This window comes from Macaca thibetana, chromosome 1 (assembly GCF_024542745.1).
Source record: "Macaca thibetana thibetana isolate TM-01 chromosome 1, ASM2454274v1, whole genome shotgun sequence".
Taxonomy (NCBI): Eukaryota; Metazoa; Chordata; class Mammalia; order Primates; family Cercopithecidae; genus Macaca; species Macaca thibetana.
The window spans coordinates 124,114,376-124,135,503 of NC_065578.1; the positions used below are offsets into that span (position 1 = coordinate 124,114,376).

Below are 21,128 nucleotides of genomic sequence, written 5' to 3' on the forward strand. Positions count from 1 at the left end.
TCTCCCAGGCTGGAGTGTAGTGGGATGATCTCGGCTCACTACAACCTGTGCCTCCTGGGTTCCAGTGACTCTTATGCCTCAGCCTTCTGAGTAGCTGGGACTACAGTTGTATACCACCAAGCCCAGCTAATTTTTGTATTTTTAGTAGAGATGGAGTTCCACCATGTTGCCCAGTCTAGTCTCAAACTCCTGGCCTCAAATTATCCACCCTGCTTGGCCTCCAAAATGCTGGGATTACAGGCATGAGTCACTGCACCTGGCCACAAACACCGTGCCTGGCGGCTCTTTTTTGATGGACTAAGTAAACAACTATCTTTTGAAAAGTATATTAAATTTCTCTTAATTTCAATTATTTTTGTATCATATTTTGATGGTAGGAATATTTAATGAATTTCACAGTTCTAAGATGTTATCAATTATAAGATGCACCATTATTTTATGTATTGATAAGAAAGAGGTTAAACTGATACATCATTGATTATAAGATACATCCCAATTTCAGAAATGTTAAAATATGAAATAATGTATTCATTTAAATTGATGAGATATTATATGTTAGATGCTAATGAAAATAATGAGCCTTTTCCTTAAAAAATTAATAAGGTAGAAATTAATCATTCATATTTAAATGCAGGCTAAACCTGGCAAATTGTACGCACATTTAAGCTGCTGTTTCCTGAAAGCTCACAAAAGTAGCAGTAGTGGAATTTTAAAAGGCATAAACTTGCAAGGACAAAGAGAACAAGGGAGGATACCACAGCAGATGACAATTATTGACAGTTTTTAGAAAATGAATGTCTAAGTAAAAGGATTTTGGTATTTGGTTATTGTAGAAGAAAAATTGGTGATAGGTACATGGGAAGTTACAAACAAAAACACGAGGCATATAACCTCAGGAAATAAAAAATTATGCAAGAAAGGAAGTCATAGCATAGTATATAGCTTAGTTGTGAACAGTGTTTACATATTTATAATAATGCAGTTATTGAGTATTTAATTTTTTATCGAAAAGTTGGGGGAAGAGGAAGTAGGAGTGTGTGGGTGCTACAAGAGAGTTAAAACCAAATATTTTCAAAACAGTAAGTCAACAATGTCTAAAATTGGTAAGTCAGGAATTGTCAATGTAAGCATGCCATTTAGAATTATGGAAGGATTATCACAAGAAATTGCTTAAAGTGCCTAAAAGTAGTTGCTTTTGTGGAATGAGGCTCTGGGATCAAGAGGCTGCTGTTTTTATTAGGAGCCTTTTAGAACTTTTGTTTTTTAAAACTATATATATCTTTTACTTTAATTAAAAAATGTTAAGAAGAGGCCGGGTGCGGTGGCTCAAGCTTGTAATCCCAGCACTTTGGGAGGCCGAGACAGGTGGATCACGAGGTCAGGAGATCGAGACCATCCTGGCTAACACAGTGAAACCCCGTCTCTACTAAAAAAAATACAAAAAACTAGCCGGGCGAGGTGGCGGGCGTCTGTAGTCCTAGCTACTCGGGAGGCTGAGGCAGGAGAATGGCGTAAACCCAGGAGGCAGAGCTTGCAGTGAGCTGAGATCCGGCCACTGCACTCCAGCCTGGGCGACACAGCGAGACTCCGTCTCAAAAAAAAAAAAAAAAAAAAAAAAGTTAAGAAGAAAAGGAAACTAGGGTGGTGATATTTATGTTTTCCACTGAGTCAGTCAAGCAGTGCAATCTTTTTTTTGTTTTGAGAGAGAGTCTTGCTCTGTCTCCCAGGCTGGAATGCAGTGGCATGATCTTGGTTCCGGGTTCAAGTGCTTCTCTTTCCTCACACTCCTGAGTTGCTGGGATTTCCTGCTCCTTCCACCACGTCTGGCTAATTTTTGTATTTTAGTAGAAATGGGGTTTCAGCATGTTGGCCAGGCTAGTCTTGAACTCCTGACCTCAAGTGATCCTCCCGCCTCCCAAAATGATGGGATTACAGGCATGAACCACCACACCTGGGTAAGCAATTTCTTGATTAGAAATGAAAGAAGACCATTTTTACTGCCCCGTGTGTAAAAGAGCTCACTTGGAATTGCTGGAGTAGATAATCACTGTGACCCACCTCTGCCTTGGGAAAGTGTTCATCAAATATTAGTACTGTTGTGAGTGAGTCAGACATAGTTCTAGGCATTAGGAGTAAAAACAAAACAGAAAGACAGTATTCTTATATTCTTATTCTTACTCTCATCTAAACAATACAGAAATAAAGAAAAAAATTGTAAAGCCTTTTCCCTGAGCTAAATAACACTGTAAGTTTCTTTGGAAACTGGATAGACCAGTATTGTTTATTTCCCCTTCTACTTTTCTGCTGGCTTTTCAATAATTGGTTTAAATTTGGCTGGAGCAGTACAGTGTTTTGGTGATGAAGAGGAAAGTGTTCAGGATCTTCAGGACATTGAAATTGCATGGTAGTTCTTCTTAAATATCCCCTCTGTGGCTATAATCCTCGGTGCCTAAGTGAGCCCTCACTTGTATGGCCAGGATTGGGGAGAGACTGGCATAATCTTTCTATTAGTCACTTCCTGGCAGGACATTCATATCCTTGTATGGTTCTTAGAAGAACTTAATAGCTAAATGATACTAATAATAGCTACTGATATATACTTTACAAAACTCAACATCTGTCATCTTTTTCTTGTACACCTATAAGATATTCCAGTTTTACACAGTGGAAGGGTTTACATGACTTATGCAAATGCACATTGGTAGGTGACAGAACTAAAAATTGAATTAGTCTCTTGACTTAATTTTTTTTTTTTTTTTTTTTTTTTTTTTTGCGATAGAGTCTTGCTCTGTTGCTCAGGCTGGAGTGCAATGGCACAATCTTGGCTCACTGCAAGCTCTGCCTTCTGGATTCACGCCATTCTCCTGCCTCAGCCTCCTGAGTAGCTGAGACTGCAGGTGCCCACCACCACGCCCGGCTAATTTTTTGTAGTTTTAGTAGAGAGGGGGTTTCACCGTGTTAGCCAGGATGGTCTCGATCTCCTGACCTCGTGATCCGCCCGTCTCGGCCTCCCAAAGTGCTGGGATTACAGGCGTGAGCCACCGCGCCTGGCCCTCTTGACTTAATCTTGAACTCATTTGCCTATCCAACTATTTTTCCTTAAAAGACCCTGGGAAGTGATTTCTGCCTTAAGTATCATAACATCATTGATCTTCCTTATTTCGTTCTCTCTTCAGGTTAATTCATGTGGCTTTCAAACACAAATCAAACTTTCTTTAATAAAGAAGAAGCCATTTTTTATTGCTTATTTTAGCTCCCTGTTATTTCCTTAAGTCTAAATTCCTGTGCCTACTTTTTAGAATTTTTCATAATCTGTTGTTAGTCTGCCTATCCAGCATTATCTTTCATTGTCTCCTATTCCCTTATTTAAATCAGGCAAGTCTGTTTTCTCAAAGTATTTAAGCACAGACTCATCCCTGTTTCCTAACTTTAGCTTATAGTTTCTCTTCTTCATTCTGTTCTTTGGGGATCCACCCAAGGCGTCCCTGATAACTGTAATTATCAGTAAGTGCTTCCATTCTGACTGCCTATATCACTGTCTGTACCATACATGTTTGCTATTTCATTGTAATACAGCATTATATACCATCTTTCAGTGCTCTCTAATTGTTTACACATGTATAAAATAACTGGAATTTAAGTCCCCTGACATGAGAAACCAGATTTCTCACATATACCTAAAACAATGCCATGCCAGATATTCTTTAAATGCTAGTTATTCCAATTAGTGTACTTGTTACTGAATGTATTAGTCCATTTTCACACTGCTGTAAAGACGCTACCTGAGATTAGGTAATTTATAAAAAAGGAAGGTTTTGTTTGTTTTGTGCTTTTTTGAGATGGAATCTTGCACTGTCACCTGGGCTGGAGTGCAGTGGCATGATCTCAGCTCACTGCAACCTCTGCCTCCTGGGTTCAAACGATTCTCCTGCCTCACCCTCCTGAGTAGCTGGGATTACAGGTGCCCGCCACCATGCCCAGCTAATTTTTTGTATTTTTAGTAGAGACGGGGTTTCATCATGTTCGCCAGGCTGGTGTCGAACTCCTAACCTTGTGATTCACCTGCCTCAGCCTCCCAAAGTACAAGAAAGGAAGTTTAATTGACTCACAGTTTCGCACGGCTGGGGAAGGCCTCTGGAAACTTACAATCATGGCACAAGGTGAAGGGGAAGCAAGCTCCTTCTTCACAAGGTTACGAGAGAGAGAGAGCAAGCACACACAGGGGGAACTGCTATTTTTAAAACTGTCAGATCTAGGCCAAGTGCGGTGGCTCCTGCCTGTAATCCTAGCACTTTGGGAGGTCGAGGCGGGCAGATCACTTGAGGTCAAGAGTTCGAGACTAGGCTGGCCAACATGGTGAAGCCCCATCTCTATTAAAAATACAAAAATTAGCTGGGTGTGGTGGCTCATGCCTGTAGTCCCAGCTACTCTGGAGGCTGCGGCAGGAGAATCACTTGAACCCGGGAGGCAGAGGTTTCAGTGAGCCGAGATTGTGCCACTGCACTCCAGCCTGGGTGACAGAGCCAGACTCTGTCTCAAAACAAACAAAAAAACCCCATCAGATCTTGTGAGAACTCCCTCACTATCACGAGACCAACATGGGGAAACCAGACCATGATCCAGTCACCTCCCACTGGGTCCGTCGACAAGTGGGGATGACAATTTGAGATGAGATTTGAGTGGGGACACAGAGCCAGACCATATTCCTGGACACGTGGCAGAGTTCACTGGTAATGATGGTGGTCCAAGTGGACAAGAGATTTTCTGAAAATGCATCTGTGTCTGTTTTCATCGAGAATGTACATAATAACGATTTTTAGACTCCTTTCTTTTCTACTTCTGTTTTGGTGATAGGCAGTCGATGATGTGAAGAAAGGTTACATCAAAGCAGAAGAAAAGTCCTACCAATTACAGAAGCTATACGAACAAAGAAAAATGGTCATGGTAAGTTTATGTCCCCATAATCCCTTTATAAAATGCCCCTTCCTACCTTTTAAACCTATTGTTCCAGTCATTTTTGAAAGGATTACAATGTGGTTAGTGGCTTAACTAATTTTTAAAAAGGGGGGGAATAGGGACCTTGATGCAAAGTCTATTGTGTTTCTCCATCTAACACACAAAGATCTTGAATTACTGTATATTGGTACATAATTTTATTACTATTTTTTGGGGGGAGTGGGGGCGGGGGGAGGGATAGAGTCTTGCTGTGTTGCCCAGGCTGAAGTGCAGTGTCACAATCTAGGCTCACTGCAACCTTTGCCTCCTGGGTTCAAGCAATTCTCCTGTCTCAGCTTCCCGAGTAGCTGGGACTACAGGCATGCGCTACCACGCCCAGCTAATTTTTGTATTTGTAGTAGGGACAGGGTTTTGCCATGTTGGCCAGGCTGGTCTCGAACTCTTGACCCCAGGTGATCCACCTGCCTCAGCCTCCCAAAGTGCTGGGATTACAGGAATGAGCCACTGAGCCTGACCCATAATTTTTTTATTAATAATAACTTTTTTGATTAAATACAACAAAAGTTCTATAAAACATTACAATAGGATATAGGCCGGGCGCGGTGGCTCAAGCCTGTAATCCCAGCACTTTGGGAGGCCGAGACGGGCGGATCACGAGGTCAGGAGATCGAGACCATCCTGGCTAACACGGTGAAACCCCGTCTCTACTAAAAAATACAGAAAACTAGCCGGGCGCGGTGGCGGGCGCCTGTAGTCCCAACTACTCGGGAGGCTGAGGCAGGAGAATGGCGTGAACCCGGGAGGCGGAGCTTGCAGTGAGCTGAGATCTGGCCACTGCACTCCAGCCTGGGCGGCAGAGCGAGACTCCGTCTCAAAAAAAAAAAAAAAAAATACAATAGGATATAGATAAGATTGTATAAGAACTGATATTTAGCTTTTTAACATTAGAAATTAGTCATGATTGGCCGGGCGCGGTGGCTCAAGCCTGTAATCCCAGCACTTTGGGAGGCCGAGACGGGCGGATCACGAGGTCAGGAGATCGAGACCATCCTGGCTAACACGGTGAAACCCCGTCTCCACTAAAAAATACAAAAAACTAGCCAGGCGAGGTGGCGGGTGCCTGTAGTCCCAGCTACTCGGGAGGCTGAGGCAGGAGAATGGCGTAAACCCAGGAGGCGGAGCTTGCAGTGAGCTGAGATCCGGCCACTACACTCCAGCCTGGGCGACAGAGCAAGACTCCATCTCAAAAAAAAAAAAAAAAAAAAAAAAGAAATTAGTCATGATTTAGCAATAGCAAAATCATTTGTTTTTACAGCTTCGATTTCTGCAGTTGCTTAAACATTTATGCTCTGTAGTGCTCTTGGTTAGTATATCATCCTAGAATTGTGCTATTTGATTCAATAGCTACTAGACTCATGTAGGTATTTAAATATAAATTTAAATTCATTTAAATTAAATACAATTTAAAATTCAGTTCTGTAGCTGCTCTAGCCACATTTCAGTGCTAAGCAGCCATATGTGCACAGTGAATAGCTAGCATATTGGACTGTGCAGGTATAGAACATTTTCATCATCACTGAAAGTTTTGCTAAACAGGGCTGCCTAGAGTATTCCTTAAATGGCTTTAAATTCGTTTCCAATTTGTATCTGCCATAGATACAGGGATGGAAATTGTCAAAAATAAAATTAGTAAAGAACACATAAAAATTTCTACTCATTATAACATTTTAAAATTTCTCTCTTGACGGATTCACATGTAGTCGAAATTTTTTCAATTACGCATGCTCCTCAACTTACGATGGGGTTATATCCCAGTAAACACATCTTAAGTTGAAAATATTAAATCAAAAATGCATTTAATACACCTAACCTACCAAACATTATAGCTTAGCCTAGCCTGCCTTAAATGTGATCAGAACACGTATTACCCTACAGTCAGGCAAAATCATCTAACACAAAGCCTATTTTAGAATGAAGTTATTTAAACTGGTTTTTTTTTTGTTTTTTTTTTGTTTGTTTTTTTTGAGACTGAGTCTCGCTGTGTCACCCAGGCTGGAGTACAGTGGTGTGATCTCAGCTCACTGCAACCTCTGCATCCTGGGCTCAAGCGATTCTCCGTCCTCAGCCTCCCCAGTAGCTGGGACTATAGGCACCCGCCACCACACCTGGCTAATTTTTGTATTTTTAGTAGAGAAGAGGTTTCACCATGTTGGCCAGGCTGATCTCGAACTCCAGACCTCCAGTGAACCACTTGCCTCGGCCTCCCAAAGTGCTGGGATTACAGGCGTGAGCCACTGCGCCAGGCCTAAAGTTATTTAAAGTTTTGAGCAAAAATTTGAGGTACTTGTAAAGACAGCAGAAAAGTTTAAAAAAAAAAAAATTGAAATACAACGTCTACTGCACACACATGGCTTTCACACCATCATAAAGTCAAAAAAGCATTAAGTTAACCATTGTAAGTTAGTGACCACCTGTATCATTTTCATTCTTTAGTAATGATTCTGATAAGTCATTTGAATTATTTTGGACCTTCTGTGTACTTTTCAGGAGAGAGTGTTGATTCATGTACATTAATTGGGTTGGAATAAGAGTGCAAACAGCTGTGGGGCGCGGTAGCTCACGCCTGTAATCCCAGCACTTTGGGAGGCTGAGGCGGGTGGATCACCTGAGGTCAGGAGTTCGAGACCAGCCTGGCCAACATGGTGGAACCCCATCTCTACTAAAAATACAAAAAGTAGCTGGGTGTGGTGTCATGTGCCTGTAATCCCAGCTACTCAGGAGGCTGAGGCCAGAGAATCACTTGAACCCGGGAGGCGAAGGTTGCACTGAGCTGAGATTTCGCCACTGCACTTCAGCCTGGGAAACACAGTGAGACTCCATCTTAATAACAACAACAAAAAAGCAAACCAGTCAGCCATTGAACTTAGCCTGTAATCTTATATCTAGCTAAGTTAGTTATTTTAATCACTTATATGATGAAAAGTAATAAATCTCTTTACTTTAGAAAATTGCCAGAGATCAGGGAGCCATCTTACCGATGTTCTATGTATCAGGAGGCTGACATAGAAAATGTAAAATCTTTTAAATGTAATTAAATCTTGTCAGAATTTTGGTTAGAAGAATTTTGCTATTTGTGAGACAGAATTTTAAAACGCGACTTCACCTGTTCTTTAAGATAATGCATTGTCTTCTATATATTAATGCATGATTCGGACTCATACTACATTTGCATCTTTTTGGTGAAAAGGGCCAAATACTAACGGGCCATCCACTTCTGCAGTAGTCCTTTGCCTTTGCCAAAGCCAACAAAGTTTTCTCGTTTCTGAAAAGTTAATAGAATCAAAATAATTTCATAAGGCCTTCTCATAATACCAGTGTGGAATACATACTGTTTCTTTGCATTTATAGTACTCCAAACACACTATCTTTCCATCTATGCATTCAACAAAACATATTTGTTGAGTACCAAGTACGTGCCAAGCACAGTGCAAGGTGTGAGAGAAATAAATAGGTTTGCGTTGTGCTGTGGCAAAATATAGAAAATCTGAATTTAATGAGCACAGTAATCTATTACGAAGTCATTGTTAGACTTATTTATATTTTGTAATCACCCAGGTAAAAACTCAAGTATAGTTGATAGATATGTTTCCCCATGGTCTTTTGCCATTGTGTATAAAATAGGCTTAAACGTTTGTGGAATTAGATTGTCTTGAAAACCTAGTGCCAACGTATTTCTGGGTACTAGCCGCATGATATGAGAGTCAGATTTTCAACAAAATCTGATCACAGTTTGAATTTTATAAGTATAATATGTATTCAAGTATCAGTGTTCAAAGGCATTAGCCTAGGCAATATTAGCTCATGGTCAATACATTGAAACTTCTCACATGGGCCCTTCTAGGCCCATAGGCCTTGATGCCATTAAACATAGCAACTAAGTATGGTGAACAGGCCTATGATTAGGTGAGGTGACTACAATTTGTAGTTGTCACATCACTGTGAGACCTGCAGCAACACAACGAACTTCTCAGTTTTAGTTTCTTTTCTGTAAAACCGGGATATTCAGATTATCACCTATTAAGTAGAATCTTGACAAAATACGCCAAGATTCTTAGAAGATAAATAAGCTTTGTGTAAGTTCCCCTGTCCTCCAAATCTCCAAATACAGAAGAGAGCTCACATCTGTGCATAGTTTATAATACCCAGTGTGATCAAAAACATTTTTTGTTTTATACTTAATTACAAAGTTAGACTGAATCTCAAATTTGGATGGTTGAGAATATAATGTACAAGAAATAATGTTTTCTCTTCTCTTCCTTCCTCCCTCCCTCCCTTTCTCTCTCCTCACACAAACAGTAGACATATGTAAATTATGCTTTTCTTATGTTGAAGTGGCCTGATTTTGCCATTGTTGAACAGATAAATAAAGAGCTTTTGTCTTTCACTACATAATTTGTATTGATTTCACGCAAGGCAGCATGTATGTCAGTTTTTCTCAAAGTATGGTCTCCAGTCTACTTACATGGAAGACACTTTTGAAGCTACTTAAAATGCAGATTTCTAGACTCCACTCCACATTTACTAAGCCAGAATCTCTGGGGGTAGGTCCTAGGGAACTTTATTTTTAAAAAGCACACTGGTGATTCTGGAACGTTAGGTGCTTCAGAATCACTACTCTGATTCTGGTTTTGGGAGAGTTGGCTCTTGAGGTTCTTCTCAGTCCCTTACTTCTATTTTGGACCTGATTTGACCCTTGGCAGGTTGTTTGGGAGAAGAGAGAGTTCTCTGGAGTGGACCTTAACACATTCACCTAAAGTGTTCTGCTCTGTTAAGCATTGAGTCTCTGCTTTAAAAACTGTCGGCTGGGCGCGGTGGCTCACGCCTATAATCCCAGCACTTTGGGAGGCCGAGGTGGGCAGATCACGAGGTCCGGAGATTGAGACCATCCTGGGTAACACGGTGAAACCCCGTCTCGACTAAAACTACAAAAAATTAGCCGGGCGTGGTGGCGGATGCCTGTAGTCCCAACTACTCAGGAGGCTGAGGCAAGGAGAATGGCGTGAACCTGGAAGGCGGAGCTTGCAGTGAGCCAAGATGGTGCCACTGCACTCCAGCCTGGGCGACAGAGCGAGACTCCATCTCAAAAAAAAAAAAAAAAAATCAGAAACTGCCCTATATCTGTATTTATTTGTCTTGCTGAATATTGAACATTTTAAAAATATCCTGTACTATACCTTTCCAATTCTCTGGCTTAAATGGGCCACTTTCTACATGTTATATGAATAAAGGAAGATAATTCGGGATACATATTTAGTTACTCAAAGCTTAAAGTGAAAACTAAGGGAACCTGTGTTCTTGGGGAGATAACAGAGTCAAGTCTCATTGGGAGACAGGGTGGTCAGAGAGACTCAGGCTGGGTAGTATTTATCAACTTTAAGTGGGCACAGTCTCCTGAAAGGAGAATGGGCAGGATGATTTGGTGTTTCAAATACCAAATACCCTTTTAAATACCCTTATGTAAATATGCTTTAAGCCATGCCTGTAATCCTAGCACTTTGGATCTAGCATTTTGGAAGGCCGAGGCAGGCAGATCACGAAGTCAGGAGTTTGAGACCAGCCTGACCAGCATGGTGCAACCCCGTCTCTACTAAAAATACAAAAATTAGCCGGGCGTGGTGGCGCACACCTGTAGTCCCAGCTACTCAGGCTGAGGCAGGAGAATTGCTTGAACCTGGGAGGTGGAGGTTGCAGTGAGCTGAGATTGTGCCACTACACTCCAGCCTGGGCAACAGAGCGAGACTCTGTCTCAAAAAAAAAAAGAAAAAGAAAAAAAAATTCACCTTTCTTTGACAAGTTTTTGATTTATATAAAAACATTTTTTTAAAAGTTATTTTAGGTTCAGGGACACATGTGCAGGTTTGTTACATAGGTAAACTGCATGTCATGGGAGTTTGGTGTACAGATTATTTTGTCACCCAGGAAGTAAGCATGGTACTCCATAGGTGTTTTTTCTGATCCCCTCCTGTAAAATTTTAAATGCTTCTTCTTTGAGGCTTTGTGCAAGCCCAAGGATGTAGGGACTGCCCACTTAATGCTGATAAATACTGCCCAATCTGAGCTCTCTGAAAACCTTGTCTCCCAATGAGACTTTACCTTTATTGGCTCACCAAGGGCACAGGTGCCCTTGGTTTTCCCTTGGGTTATTTTTAGAGCTTATGCCATTAAGAAGTCCCCTGAAGGTCTTTTGCTTTCAAGGACTACATTCTTGAATACGGAGGGATAAAGCAGTCTTTTGATTCAGAGGGGACGGAGAGGGCATGTATTATGTGCCTGACTGGTCTAGGCCCTTTATATGAAGTCTCATTTTCTCCTTATAACAACCCTGTAGGTATCATTCCTACTTTACAGAGAAGTGGAATCTGAGAGATTAAGATTCTTACCTAAGATCACATAGCTTGTCAGAAGTGGAACTAGAATTTGAAAATGTGATTTGAACCCCTTTTTGTCAGGCTCCAGTGCATATATTTTTCCCTGCATCAGTGAAGACAGGATGGCAGCAATGTCTTTTATTTCCAGATGGCAGAAGAGAAGAAGATCCCAGGTAGAGTAACTTACTCAGGGTCACAAAGAGAGAGTTTAAGATACTCAGAGCTCCATGCTTCTTCTGATCTCTTTTCCCAATCCCTGCCTTTGTTGGCATGCTTCTCTCTTTTTAAAAGATATATTATAGTAAAACTCCCAATAAGAGATTATGGCAGAAATATTTGTCAAAAATAGTAGTGGTACCTCTCAACGAAGAGAACTCTCAACAGATGTGCTATGTGTAATCCTATTTTGTTAAAGGACATGAGTAGAACTAGTTTCAAGGGTCGACAGCACCCACTGGCATTTGCAGAGGTGTTAAGTGTCCTGGAGCAGAATTGCTGCTTATTGAGCAGTAAAGTTTCTGATGACTATGTTAGGAAGATGGCTTGAATTGAGTGCCAGAGGCCTGATTGCTAGGGTGTTCTTTTTCTTTTAACATTTTATTGTGTGTATTTGAGATGGAGTCTCACTCTGTTGCCCAGGCTGGCTGGAGTGCAGTGGCACAATCTTGGCTCACTGCAACCTCCACCTTCCAGGTTCAAGCAGTTCTCTTGCCTCAGCCTCTTGTGTAGCTGGGATTACAAATGCATGCCACTACGCCTGGCTAATTTTTGTATTTTTAGTAGAAATGGGGTTTCACCATGTTGGCCAGGCTGGTCTCGAACTCTTGACCTCAGGTAATCTGCCTGCCTCAGCCTCCCAAAGTGCTGGGATCACAGGCATGAACCACCACACCCAGCTGTGTAAATTTTTAAATACATAAAGAAGTTGAAAGAAAAATACAATTAGTCCCCATGTACCCATTACCCAGCTTCAATAGCCTTCGACTTTCTGCCATTCATGTTGCCTCTGTTTCATTCGTATGCTTTCTTCCCCCAGGAGATTTGTTTGTTTGTTTTACTGTCACTGACTTGAAGCTCACCCCAGGAATTTTTGAAAGTAATTTCCGGATACTTTAAAAAGTTTATTTTAGCTGTCATTTATTGAATTCCTAATTATGGCTGAGTACTATGTTAAATATCTTTTTTATTTTTATTTCTTGTTTTGAGACAGGGTCTTGCTCTGTCACCCAGACTGGAGTGCAGTGGTGCAATCTCAGCCAGGCTGGAGTGCAGTGGTGCCATCATAGCCTTGACCTCCTGGGCTCAACCAATCCTCCTACCTCACCCTCCCAAGTAGCTAGGACTACAGGTGCCTGGCAAATTTGTTGTTGTTGTTGTTGTTGTTTTTGTAGAGATGGGTTTCACTGTATTGCCTAGGCTGGTCTCTAACTCCTGGGCTCAAGTGATCCTCCCACCTCAGCCTCCCAGTGTTGGGATTACAAGTGTGAGCCACCATGCCCAGCCAAATACTCTGTATTTAATGCTCACAAATCACACTGTGGTATAGATGCTATTATTATTTCCCTTTTATGGAAGAGGAAACTGAGGCACCTGGGATTAAGTAATTTGCCTGCCTTAAAGTAACTTACAAAAGGTTGCACAGTTAGGAAGTAATGGAAGTAATGGGGCCAGGATTCAAGCCCAGGGTAGTCTGGGCCTCTTAATCACTCCTCTGTGTTTCAGGCATTGCTGTTTATTATAACCCCAGAGGAGTTCTATTCTGTTCTATACCACCCACCCCTGTCATATTTACCAAAGTATAGGAGTCAGAGCTTTCTTTTGTTTATAGTGCTAATGGCAGGATTAAGCAGTATCCATGTTTATCACTGATCTAGGAAGGACAATAAAAAAGAGAAGGTGTAATAGGGTGATGGAGGGAGGGAAGAAAAATGATGTGATTGAAATATTGTTGCACCTCTAGGCCGGGCACGGTGGCTCACACCTGTAATCCCAGAACTTTGGGAGTCTGAGGCAGGCAGATCACTTGAGGCCAGGAGTTCAAGGCCAGCCTGGCCAACATGGCGAAACCCCGTCTCTACTAAAAATACAAAGCATTAGCCAGGTGTGGTGGCACACATCTGTGGTCCCAGTTACTCAGGAGGCTGAGGCATGAGAATTGCTTGAACCTGGGAGATGGAGGCTGCAGTGAGACGTGGTCATACCCCTGCACTCCAGCCTGGGTGACAGAGTGAGACTCTGTCTCAATTTAAATAAATAAATAAATAAATAAAGAGATGGGGACTTGCTCTGTTGCCCAGGCTGGAGTGCAGTGGCATGACCATGTCTCACTGCAGCCTTAAACTCCTGAGCTCAACCTATCCTCCTCCTGCCTAAGCCTCCCAAATAGCTAGGACTACAGGCACATATCACCATACCCAGCTAATTTTGAAATTTTTTGTAGAGACAAGGCGTCACTGTGTTGCCCATGCTGGTCTCAAATTCCTGGGCTCAAGCAGTCCTCCTGCTGCAGCCTCCCAAAGTACTCTGGGATTACAGGCGTGAGCACTGCACATGGCCCCTCTGGATTAGTTCTGCCGTGTTGTAACTGTGAGAGTCATATGTGGCACTTTATTTTGGTCCAGATGCTTTTTAAGGAACCATATATACTGGAGACCCAGGGGACAATGGGGTTGATTTGGGGACTAGTCGGTGACAGTAAAAGGAACAGAGGCCTGGAAATTAAACTTGGGTTCTAGTCCTAGTTGTGCCACTTATTATTACTTGTGACTGCAGGCTAGTCTCATCTTACTCTGAGTTCCCATAAAATGACTCATTTTTAAAGTCTCTTTCAGTTTTAACATTTTGTAAGTATGAGATTTGGGGTAGCTTAATCCTTACTATAGATCATTGTAACTTTTGATTGCAAAAGGAATAAGGAGAAATACTACTGCCGGGCATAGTGGCTCATGCCTGTAATCCCAGCACTTTGGGAAGCCGAGGCGGGTGGATCACGAGGTCAGGAGATGGAGACCATCCTGGCTAACACAGTGAAACCCTGTCTCTACTAAAAATACAAAAAATTAGCCGGGCTTGGTGGCAGGCGCCTGTAGTCCCAGCTCCTCAGGAGGCTGAGGCAGGAGAATGGCGTGAATCCGGGAGACGGAGCTTACAGTGAGCCGACATCGGGCCACTGCACTGCAGCCTGGGCGACAGAGCAAGACTCCGTATCAAAAAAAAAAAGAGAGAGAAATATTTATTCCCTTTCCTAATTGTAAGGATAGATTAGATTCCCATCCCTTGATTACAATGAAAATAGAGGATCAGACTAAACAGAATTGTGAGACCCCTTCTAGCCCTGTGAGTCCTGGTTATAGTATATCTTCTGGTTTTCATCTGTGTGTCTTTTTGTTTTTCTGGGTTTTTGTTTTTGTTTTTTTCCCTGAGACAGATTCTTGCTCTGTCTCCCAGTCTGGAGTGCAGTGGCACGATCGCAGCTCACTGCAACCTCTGCCTCCTGGGTTCAAGTGATTCTCCTGCCTCAGCCTCCTGAGTAGCTGAAACTACAGGCGTGTGCCACCACGCTCAGATAATTTTTTGTATTATTAGGTATTTGAGGTATTTGAGGCTGCAGTAAGACATGGTCATGCCACTGCACTCCATTGAGACGGGGTTTCACTGTGTTAGCCAGGATGGTCTTGATCTCCTGACCTCTTGATCCATCCGCCTTGGCCTCTCAAAGTGTTGAGATTATAGGCGTGACCCACTGCACCTGGCCTGTATCTTTCTGAAGTAGAGAAAGGAGGGTTAGAAGTATGAAGGTGTTGTTTCCTTACTTATGGCAAAAAAAAAAAAAAAAAAAAAAACAAGGCAGAAGTTGAAAGTGGGATAAAGAATTGCTAGCCAGGCACAGTGGCTCACGCCTGTAACCCTTGCACTTTGGGTGGCTGAGGTGGGAGGATTAATTGAGCCCAGGAGTTCGAGACCAGTGTGGGTAACATAGAGAGACCCTGTCTCTACAGAAAAATCAAAGAAGTAGCTGGGTATGGTGGTGTGTGCCTGTGGTCCCAGCTCCTTGGGAGCTGAGGCAGGAGGATCACTGGAGGCTGAGGTGGGAGGATTGCTTGCACCCTGGAGATTGAGGTTTCAGTGAGCCAAGATCATGCCACTGCATGCCACTCCAGCCTAAGTGACAGAGCAAGACCTGGTCTCAAAAATGAAAATAATTGTCTCAGAGTCCTTTCCCAACTTAGGGATGGGTGCGAGACCAGAGGCCAGGTCTTCAGGTTGCTGGGTGAGAATACTCTTTGTTCTTTTTCTTGCACATCTCAGTAGCTCTTCATTGTGTTTAGTACCATAGTAACCCTTTTTCTCCTTCCTTCTTCTTTTTTTTTTTTCAGTACCTCAACATGCTAAGGACTTGTGAGGGCTACAATGAAATCATCTTTCCCCACTGTGCCTGTGACTCCAGGAGGAAGGGGCACGTTATCACAGCCATCAGCATCACGCACTTTAAACTGCATGCCTGCACTGAAGAAGGACAGCTGGAGGTGAGTTTTCAGCATAGGGCTCTGCTACGAGGACTGGAGATACTTTGATGCTCACTTGCTTGTGATGTTTTAATTCCTTTTTAGAGGGAAATGAAATCAAAATTGTATTTTGACTGGGCAGATAAACAGGCACGGAATCCACACTGATCCTCAACTTCATTGACTGCTTCCACTGATTTGTATTCTTCTGTCACAATCCTTTCTCTGAAGGGATGCAGACATCTCCATTCATTTCTCTTCTGTCTCCTGGTTCAGAACCCCCTACCTCAGTTCCCTAGTACTCTGAAACACAGACTGTACCTTACTCCCTTGTCTTGGTTGTCCAGAACCAGGTAATTGCATTTGAATGGGATGAGATGCAGCGATGGGACACAGATGAAGAAGGGATGGCCTTCTGTTTCGAATATGCACGAGGAGAGAAGAAGCCCCGATGGGTTAAAATCTTCACACCATATGTGAGTGCAATTTGAGGAAAGTAACTGGGACTTAGTTTTTGTTTTTTTTTTTTTCCAGCTAAATGCATAAATGGAGAGAGAGATAGAGCTAGTAGTTGTCTTGAGATCTGAACCTGTTTGAATCCTGGAACCCCCAGATTCATCCTGTCTGCTTTAGGCCTGACTGGAATTGGCAATTTCCTATTCCACTTGGCTCATGGTTACCACTAGAAGGAGCTAGAGAATAGTGGATGAACCAGGCCTGAGTTTTGTGGTACTTGTCAGGGTTTTTCTGTAGACTGAGTTTGGAAGATGGGATGACTGGGGACAGGAGTTCAAAGGCACAGTCCTGAGGTACCTTCTCTTGAGAAGTTAGTTATTGTCACCACCGTTTTTTTTCAGTTCAATTACATGCATGAGTGCTTCGAGAGGGTGTTCTGCGAGCTCAAGTGGAGAAAAGAGGTAATTCTGAACAGTTCTTGAATTGACCTTTCATCTTTTTGTTTCTTTAAAATTTATAGGCCTGTGGCCAAATACCTGGGACCCTCACCTCCATCTCTGTCTTTCTAGGAATATTAGTTAGAGACTGATTATCTCATGTGAGCCAGGACATTCTTCCAGCAAGGTTGGCCTCTGGATGGTGAACGGGCTGTGCAAAAAAGCCCTGCTTCTTCCCTTGTCTAGAGGGTGGACATTGGCTACAGGCTCTTCCATCTCTCATGACTTCATGGACCCTCCTCTGCCAGTTTTTTAAATCAGATCACCCTCCATGTTGTTCCTGACCCGCAGGGGAAGCTGTCCTCAGTTGTAGCCGTCTGACTGGATGAGTCCTGGCAGTCTTTCTAGGCGAACCAAGAATGTGTGTGTGAGGGAAGGTGTTTCCTGTTGCTTTACTGCTGTCTGTATGTGCCAGTGCTGGAACAGAATTTGGAAGATTCTGAATAATTAGCTACTTATTCTCAAAATCTTTGAAAGAATCAGGAGGTCAAGTCAATAACATGAAAATTTATATTCTTAGTGCAGTAGAAAGAACATTGGGCTCTGGGAATTTTATCTTGGTTTTCTCCTGGCTTTTTTTTCCTCTGTGTAATTTTGGGTAAATCAGTTTCCCTAGCTCTCAGTTTTCTCTTCTGTGAAACAGGAAGACTGAACCACGTAATTAATATCCAAGGTCCCTTCCGGCTCTAAAAGGCTATGATTCTAGATGAGAAGTTATATCAAGAGAGATACGGCCAATCAGATTGAGTCATCCAGGCATACCTTTTTAGCTTCTGTTTGAGGAGTTGTCTCCAGAGAAGAGGAGATGTGGCTTCCCAATAACTCTTTTTTTTTTTTTTTTCCTTTCAGAACATTTTCCAGATGGCGAGGTCACAGCAGAGAGATGTGGCCACCTAGCCTTTCCTTATCCCCTTCCCTTCCTTTCACCCCCATCCTCTTGCTCCTTTCATGTCCCATTTCAGACAGAGTAACCATTAACACAAAAGAAGAGAAAGAGTTAAAGTCATTATATTCAAAAGCCCTAAACTAAATATTATTAATAACGCCCTCTGAATTTCATGTCTCTGGAATTGAGGTGGTAGTAAACAGCAGATTGGTCAGCACCAGAAGTCAACTGAGTTAAGACAGGAAAAGAAAATAAGCCCAACCAACTTGCCAAAGGTATCTTTGTCCTTTCACCTGGGCCTCATACCAACAGCCTCTCCTTGTACTATATTTTTAAAACTGGAACTATGAACTTCATCCATTTGCACTGTTCAGACATATATATGTATGTATGTAAAAATTATATATACACAAATTAGCTGCACGTATATACATATATATATTTCTTTTTAAATTTCATATTGATGGCAGTACCTTTTTTAGCTTGTGTTTTTACACACCTTTCACTAGAATCCATGACCTCTCTTGTGCTCTCTTTATTTTGAAACAAACTTTAAAAAGGAAAAAAAAAAGCATTTTACAGGGAAAAATACCTCTCCTCATGAAGGACTTGAAAAGTTTACAACCTGCTTGGATTTTTGCCCCTTTTTTGTATCGAGTATAGATTCCGGCTCATGGGTTGCCATAGAGTCTGAGGAACAGGGAGTATAGTTTCTTTATCTTCCAAGAGGGTGTTGGGGAGGAGAAAGAGGTGTGTTTTTCAAGGTTAACAGGCTGTAGTTCTGCAGGGAGAGCCTAAAGTCCTGGTATGGTCTCTTGATTCCATGACAGTTTTTCTGATCCATCTGTTTCTCTCACTCCTGGCTTTCTAGCCACATTCTGCACCTCCTTCCTGCTTTCCTAGAACCTCAGTATGCTTTCCCTCAACCGGCCCTGAGTGGAGTTGTGCGTGGGCTCAGGAGGTTGATGCCATGGGAACCTGAACCTGAAACACTTCATGGTAGTAATTTCCTGTTTTCCTTGCCCCTCCCCCCCCCCTTTTTTTTTTTCTGAGACAGGGTCTTAAACTCTGTCACCCAGACTGGAGTGTAGTGGCATGATCATAGCTCACTGTTACCTTGAATTCCTGGGCTCAGGTGATCCTTCCGCCTCACCCTCCTGAGTAGCTGGGACTACAGGTGTGCACCACCACACCTGGCTAATTCTTCTTAAAATTTTTTTGTAGAGACAGGGTCTCACTGTGTTGCCCAGGCTGGTCTCAAACTCTTGGCCTCAGGTGATCCTCCTGTCTCAGCTTCCCAGAGTGCTGGGATTACAGGCATGAGCTGCTGTGACCTCCCCTGCATTTTTTTGCAGCAGGGATAGTACGTGGGACCAGAGTTAAACTGATACCTTAGGCACACAGGTTGGACTTACATAGAGGAAGGAAAGCAAGCAATGCCCTGTGTACGTGAGGTTTTACCTCCTCCATTCCTGACCAATAACCACCCATAACTATGGCATTCTCTGTGACTTCCTTAAACAGCAGTGATGGGAAGAGATCCAGTAATATCTTCAAGGCCTTGGGGAAACTTGCAGTGGGTCAGTGGTCTGTGCCAACCAAATGATTGCCCCATCCAAGCCAATTGAGGACCCAGGAAGGAGTAGTAGGAATACGGTTGATTTAGATTGGATCTCCCAAGTTTTAATTAAAAAGAGACTGAAGGAAAACCTTTCTGCTTTCTGTCCCTTAAAGAGCTCCTCATCTGATCTTGCAGCTAGACCTTTTGAGACTTAAGAGCTGCATCCCAGGATCAGAAGCCAGGGCTAGTTGGGGTAGGACAATATTCCCAGCCCCTAAGCTCTGTAGATAGTGCATAAGAAACACCAAGTCAGGCTCAGATGCAACTAAAACACATCTTTGAGCCTTTTCTTGTTCCCTTCTCCCCCTTCTAAACGAAAACCTTCCTAGGATGGCATCTTTTGCTCTAACTGGGAGACAGTCATAATTGGTTGTAGTCAACTCTACTGAGCAGTGTTGGGGTGATTGGAAAGTCTCTTTTTGTTTTTGCAAATCATTGTGAGGCCACTTTCTTTCTTTCTTTCTTTCTTTCTTTCTTTCTTTCTTTCTTTCTTTCTTTCTTTCTTTTTCTTTCTTTCTTTCTTTCTTTCTTTTCTTTTCTTTTCTTTCTTTTTCTTTCCTTCTTTTATCTCTTTTTTTGTAATTTGTTGTTGCAAATCATTGTGAAGCCACTTTTCTTTTTCCTTCCTTCCGTCCTTCCTTCCTTCCGTCCGTCCTTCCTTCCTTCCTTCCTTCCTTCCTTCCTTCCTTCCTTCCTTCCTTCCTTCCTTCCTTCCTTCCTCCCTTCCTCCCTCCCTCCCTCCCTCCCTCCCTCCTTTCCTTTCTTTTTTTTTTTTTTTTTTTGAGACGGAGTCTCGCTCTGTCGCCCAGGCTGGAGTGCAGTGGCCGGATCTCAGCTCACTGCAAGCTCTGCCTCCCGGGTTCACGCCATTCTCCTGCCTCAGCCTCCCGAGTAGCTGGGACTACAGGCGCCCGCCACCTCGCCCGGCTAGTTTTTTGTAGTTTTAGTAGAGACGGGGTTTCACTGTGTTCACCAGGATGGTCTCGATCTCCTGACCTCGTGATCCACCCGTCTCGGCCTCCCAAAGTGCTGGGATTACAGGCTTGAGCCACCGCGCCCGGCCTTTCCTTTCTTTTTATTAGTGTTTTTCTTTTTTTCCTCAGAGTCTTGCTCTGTCGCCCAGGCTGGAGTGCAGTGGCACGATCTTGGCTCATTGCACCCTCCGCCTCCTGGGTTCAACCGATTCTCCTGCCTCAGCCTCCCAAGTAGCTGGGATTACAGGCGTGCACCACCACGCCCCACTAATTTTTTGTATTTTTGTTAGAGGCAGGGTTTCACCATGATGGTCAGGTTGGTTTTGAACTCCTGACCTCAAGTAATCTGCCCACCTCAGCCTCCCAAAGTGCTAGGATTATAGGCATGAGCCACTGCACCTGGCCCACTTTTCTTTCTTTCTTATTTTGTTATCCTGGCAGCCATTTGCTGGTATGGGATCAAAGAGGACAGCCTTTCCTCCCTCACCTTCTCCAAATCTAGGTGGAATCACAGAGTACAAAACATAAGAATGCTGAATGTGTAAAGTTGCAGAGGGATCCCTAATTTGAAGACTTTGACACAGAACTAACTTCTTTTGACTTAAATGAATTTAAAATGAGCCAAAGGACCCTGAAAAGAAGACATGTTGATTTCCCACTCCTAGATGCTAAAGAGACTTTTGGTACCAGCTTTGTTCAAACTGTAAAAATAGCAATTTGCCCCTACTCGCTCAGAGTGGGACAGTAATGAACAGATCTGGGATTCCATTTGACAGCTCGAATGCTGATCTTCAGACATGAGACA

The 21,128-nt window shown here is 42.8% G+C and overlaps 1 protein-coding gene across 2 annotated transcripts in view; it reads left to right on the forward strand.

The window, feature by feature from the left end:
* Positions 1-17,896, forward strand: part of SNX27 (sorting nexin 27) — an 86,155-nt gene extending 68,259 nt beyond the window's left edge. Inside the window, exons 8-12 of one of the 2 annotated variants that reach the window (XM_050750315.1) lie at positions 4,855-4,944; positions 15,761-15,910; positions 16,237-16,365; positions 16,747-16,806; positions 16,915-17,896. In XM_050750315.1, coding sequence (XP_050606272.1) covers positions 4,855-4,944; positions 15,761-15,910; positions 16,237-16,365; positions 16,747-16,806; positions 16,915-16,923 — 438 coding nt within the window. In that variant the 3' untranslated portion in view covers positions 16,924-17,896. The remainder of the gene's footprint in view (positions 1-4,854; positions 4,945-15,760; positions 15,911-16,236; positions 16,366-16,746; positions 16,807-16,914) is intronic. The other variant, XM_050750304.1, reaches the window with a different exon arrangement.
* The last annotated feature ends 3,232 nt before the right edge of the window (positions 17,897-21,128 follow it).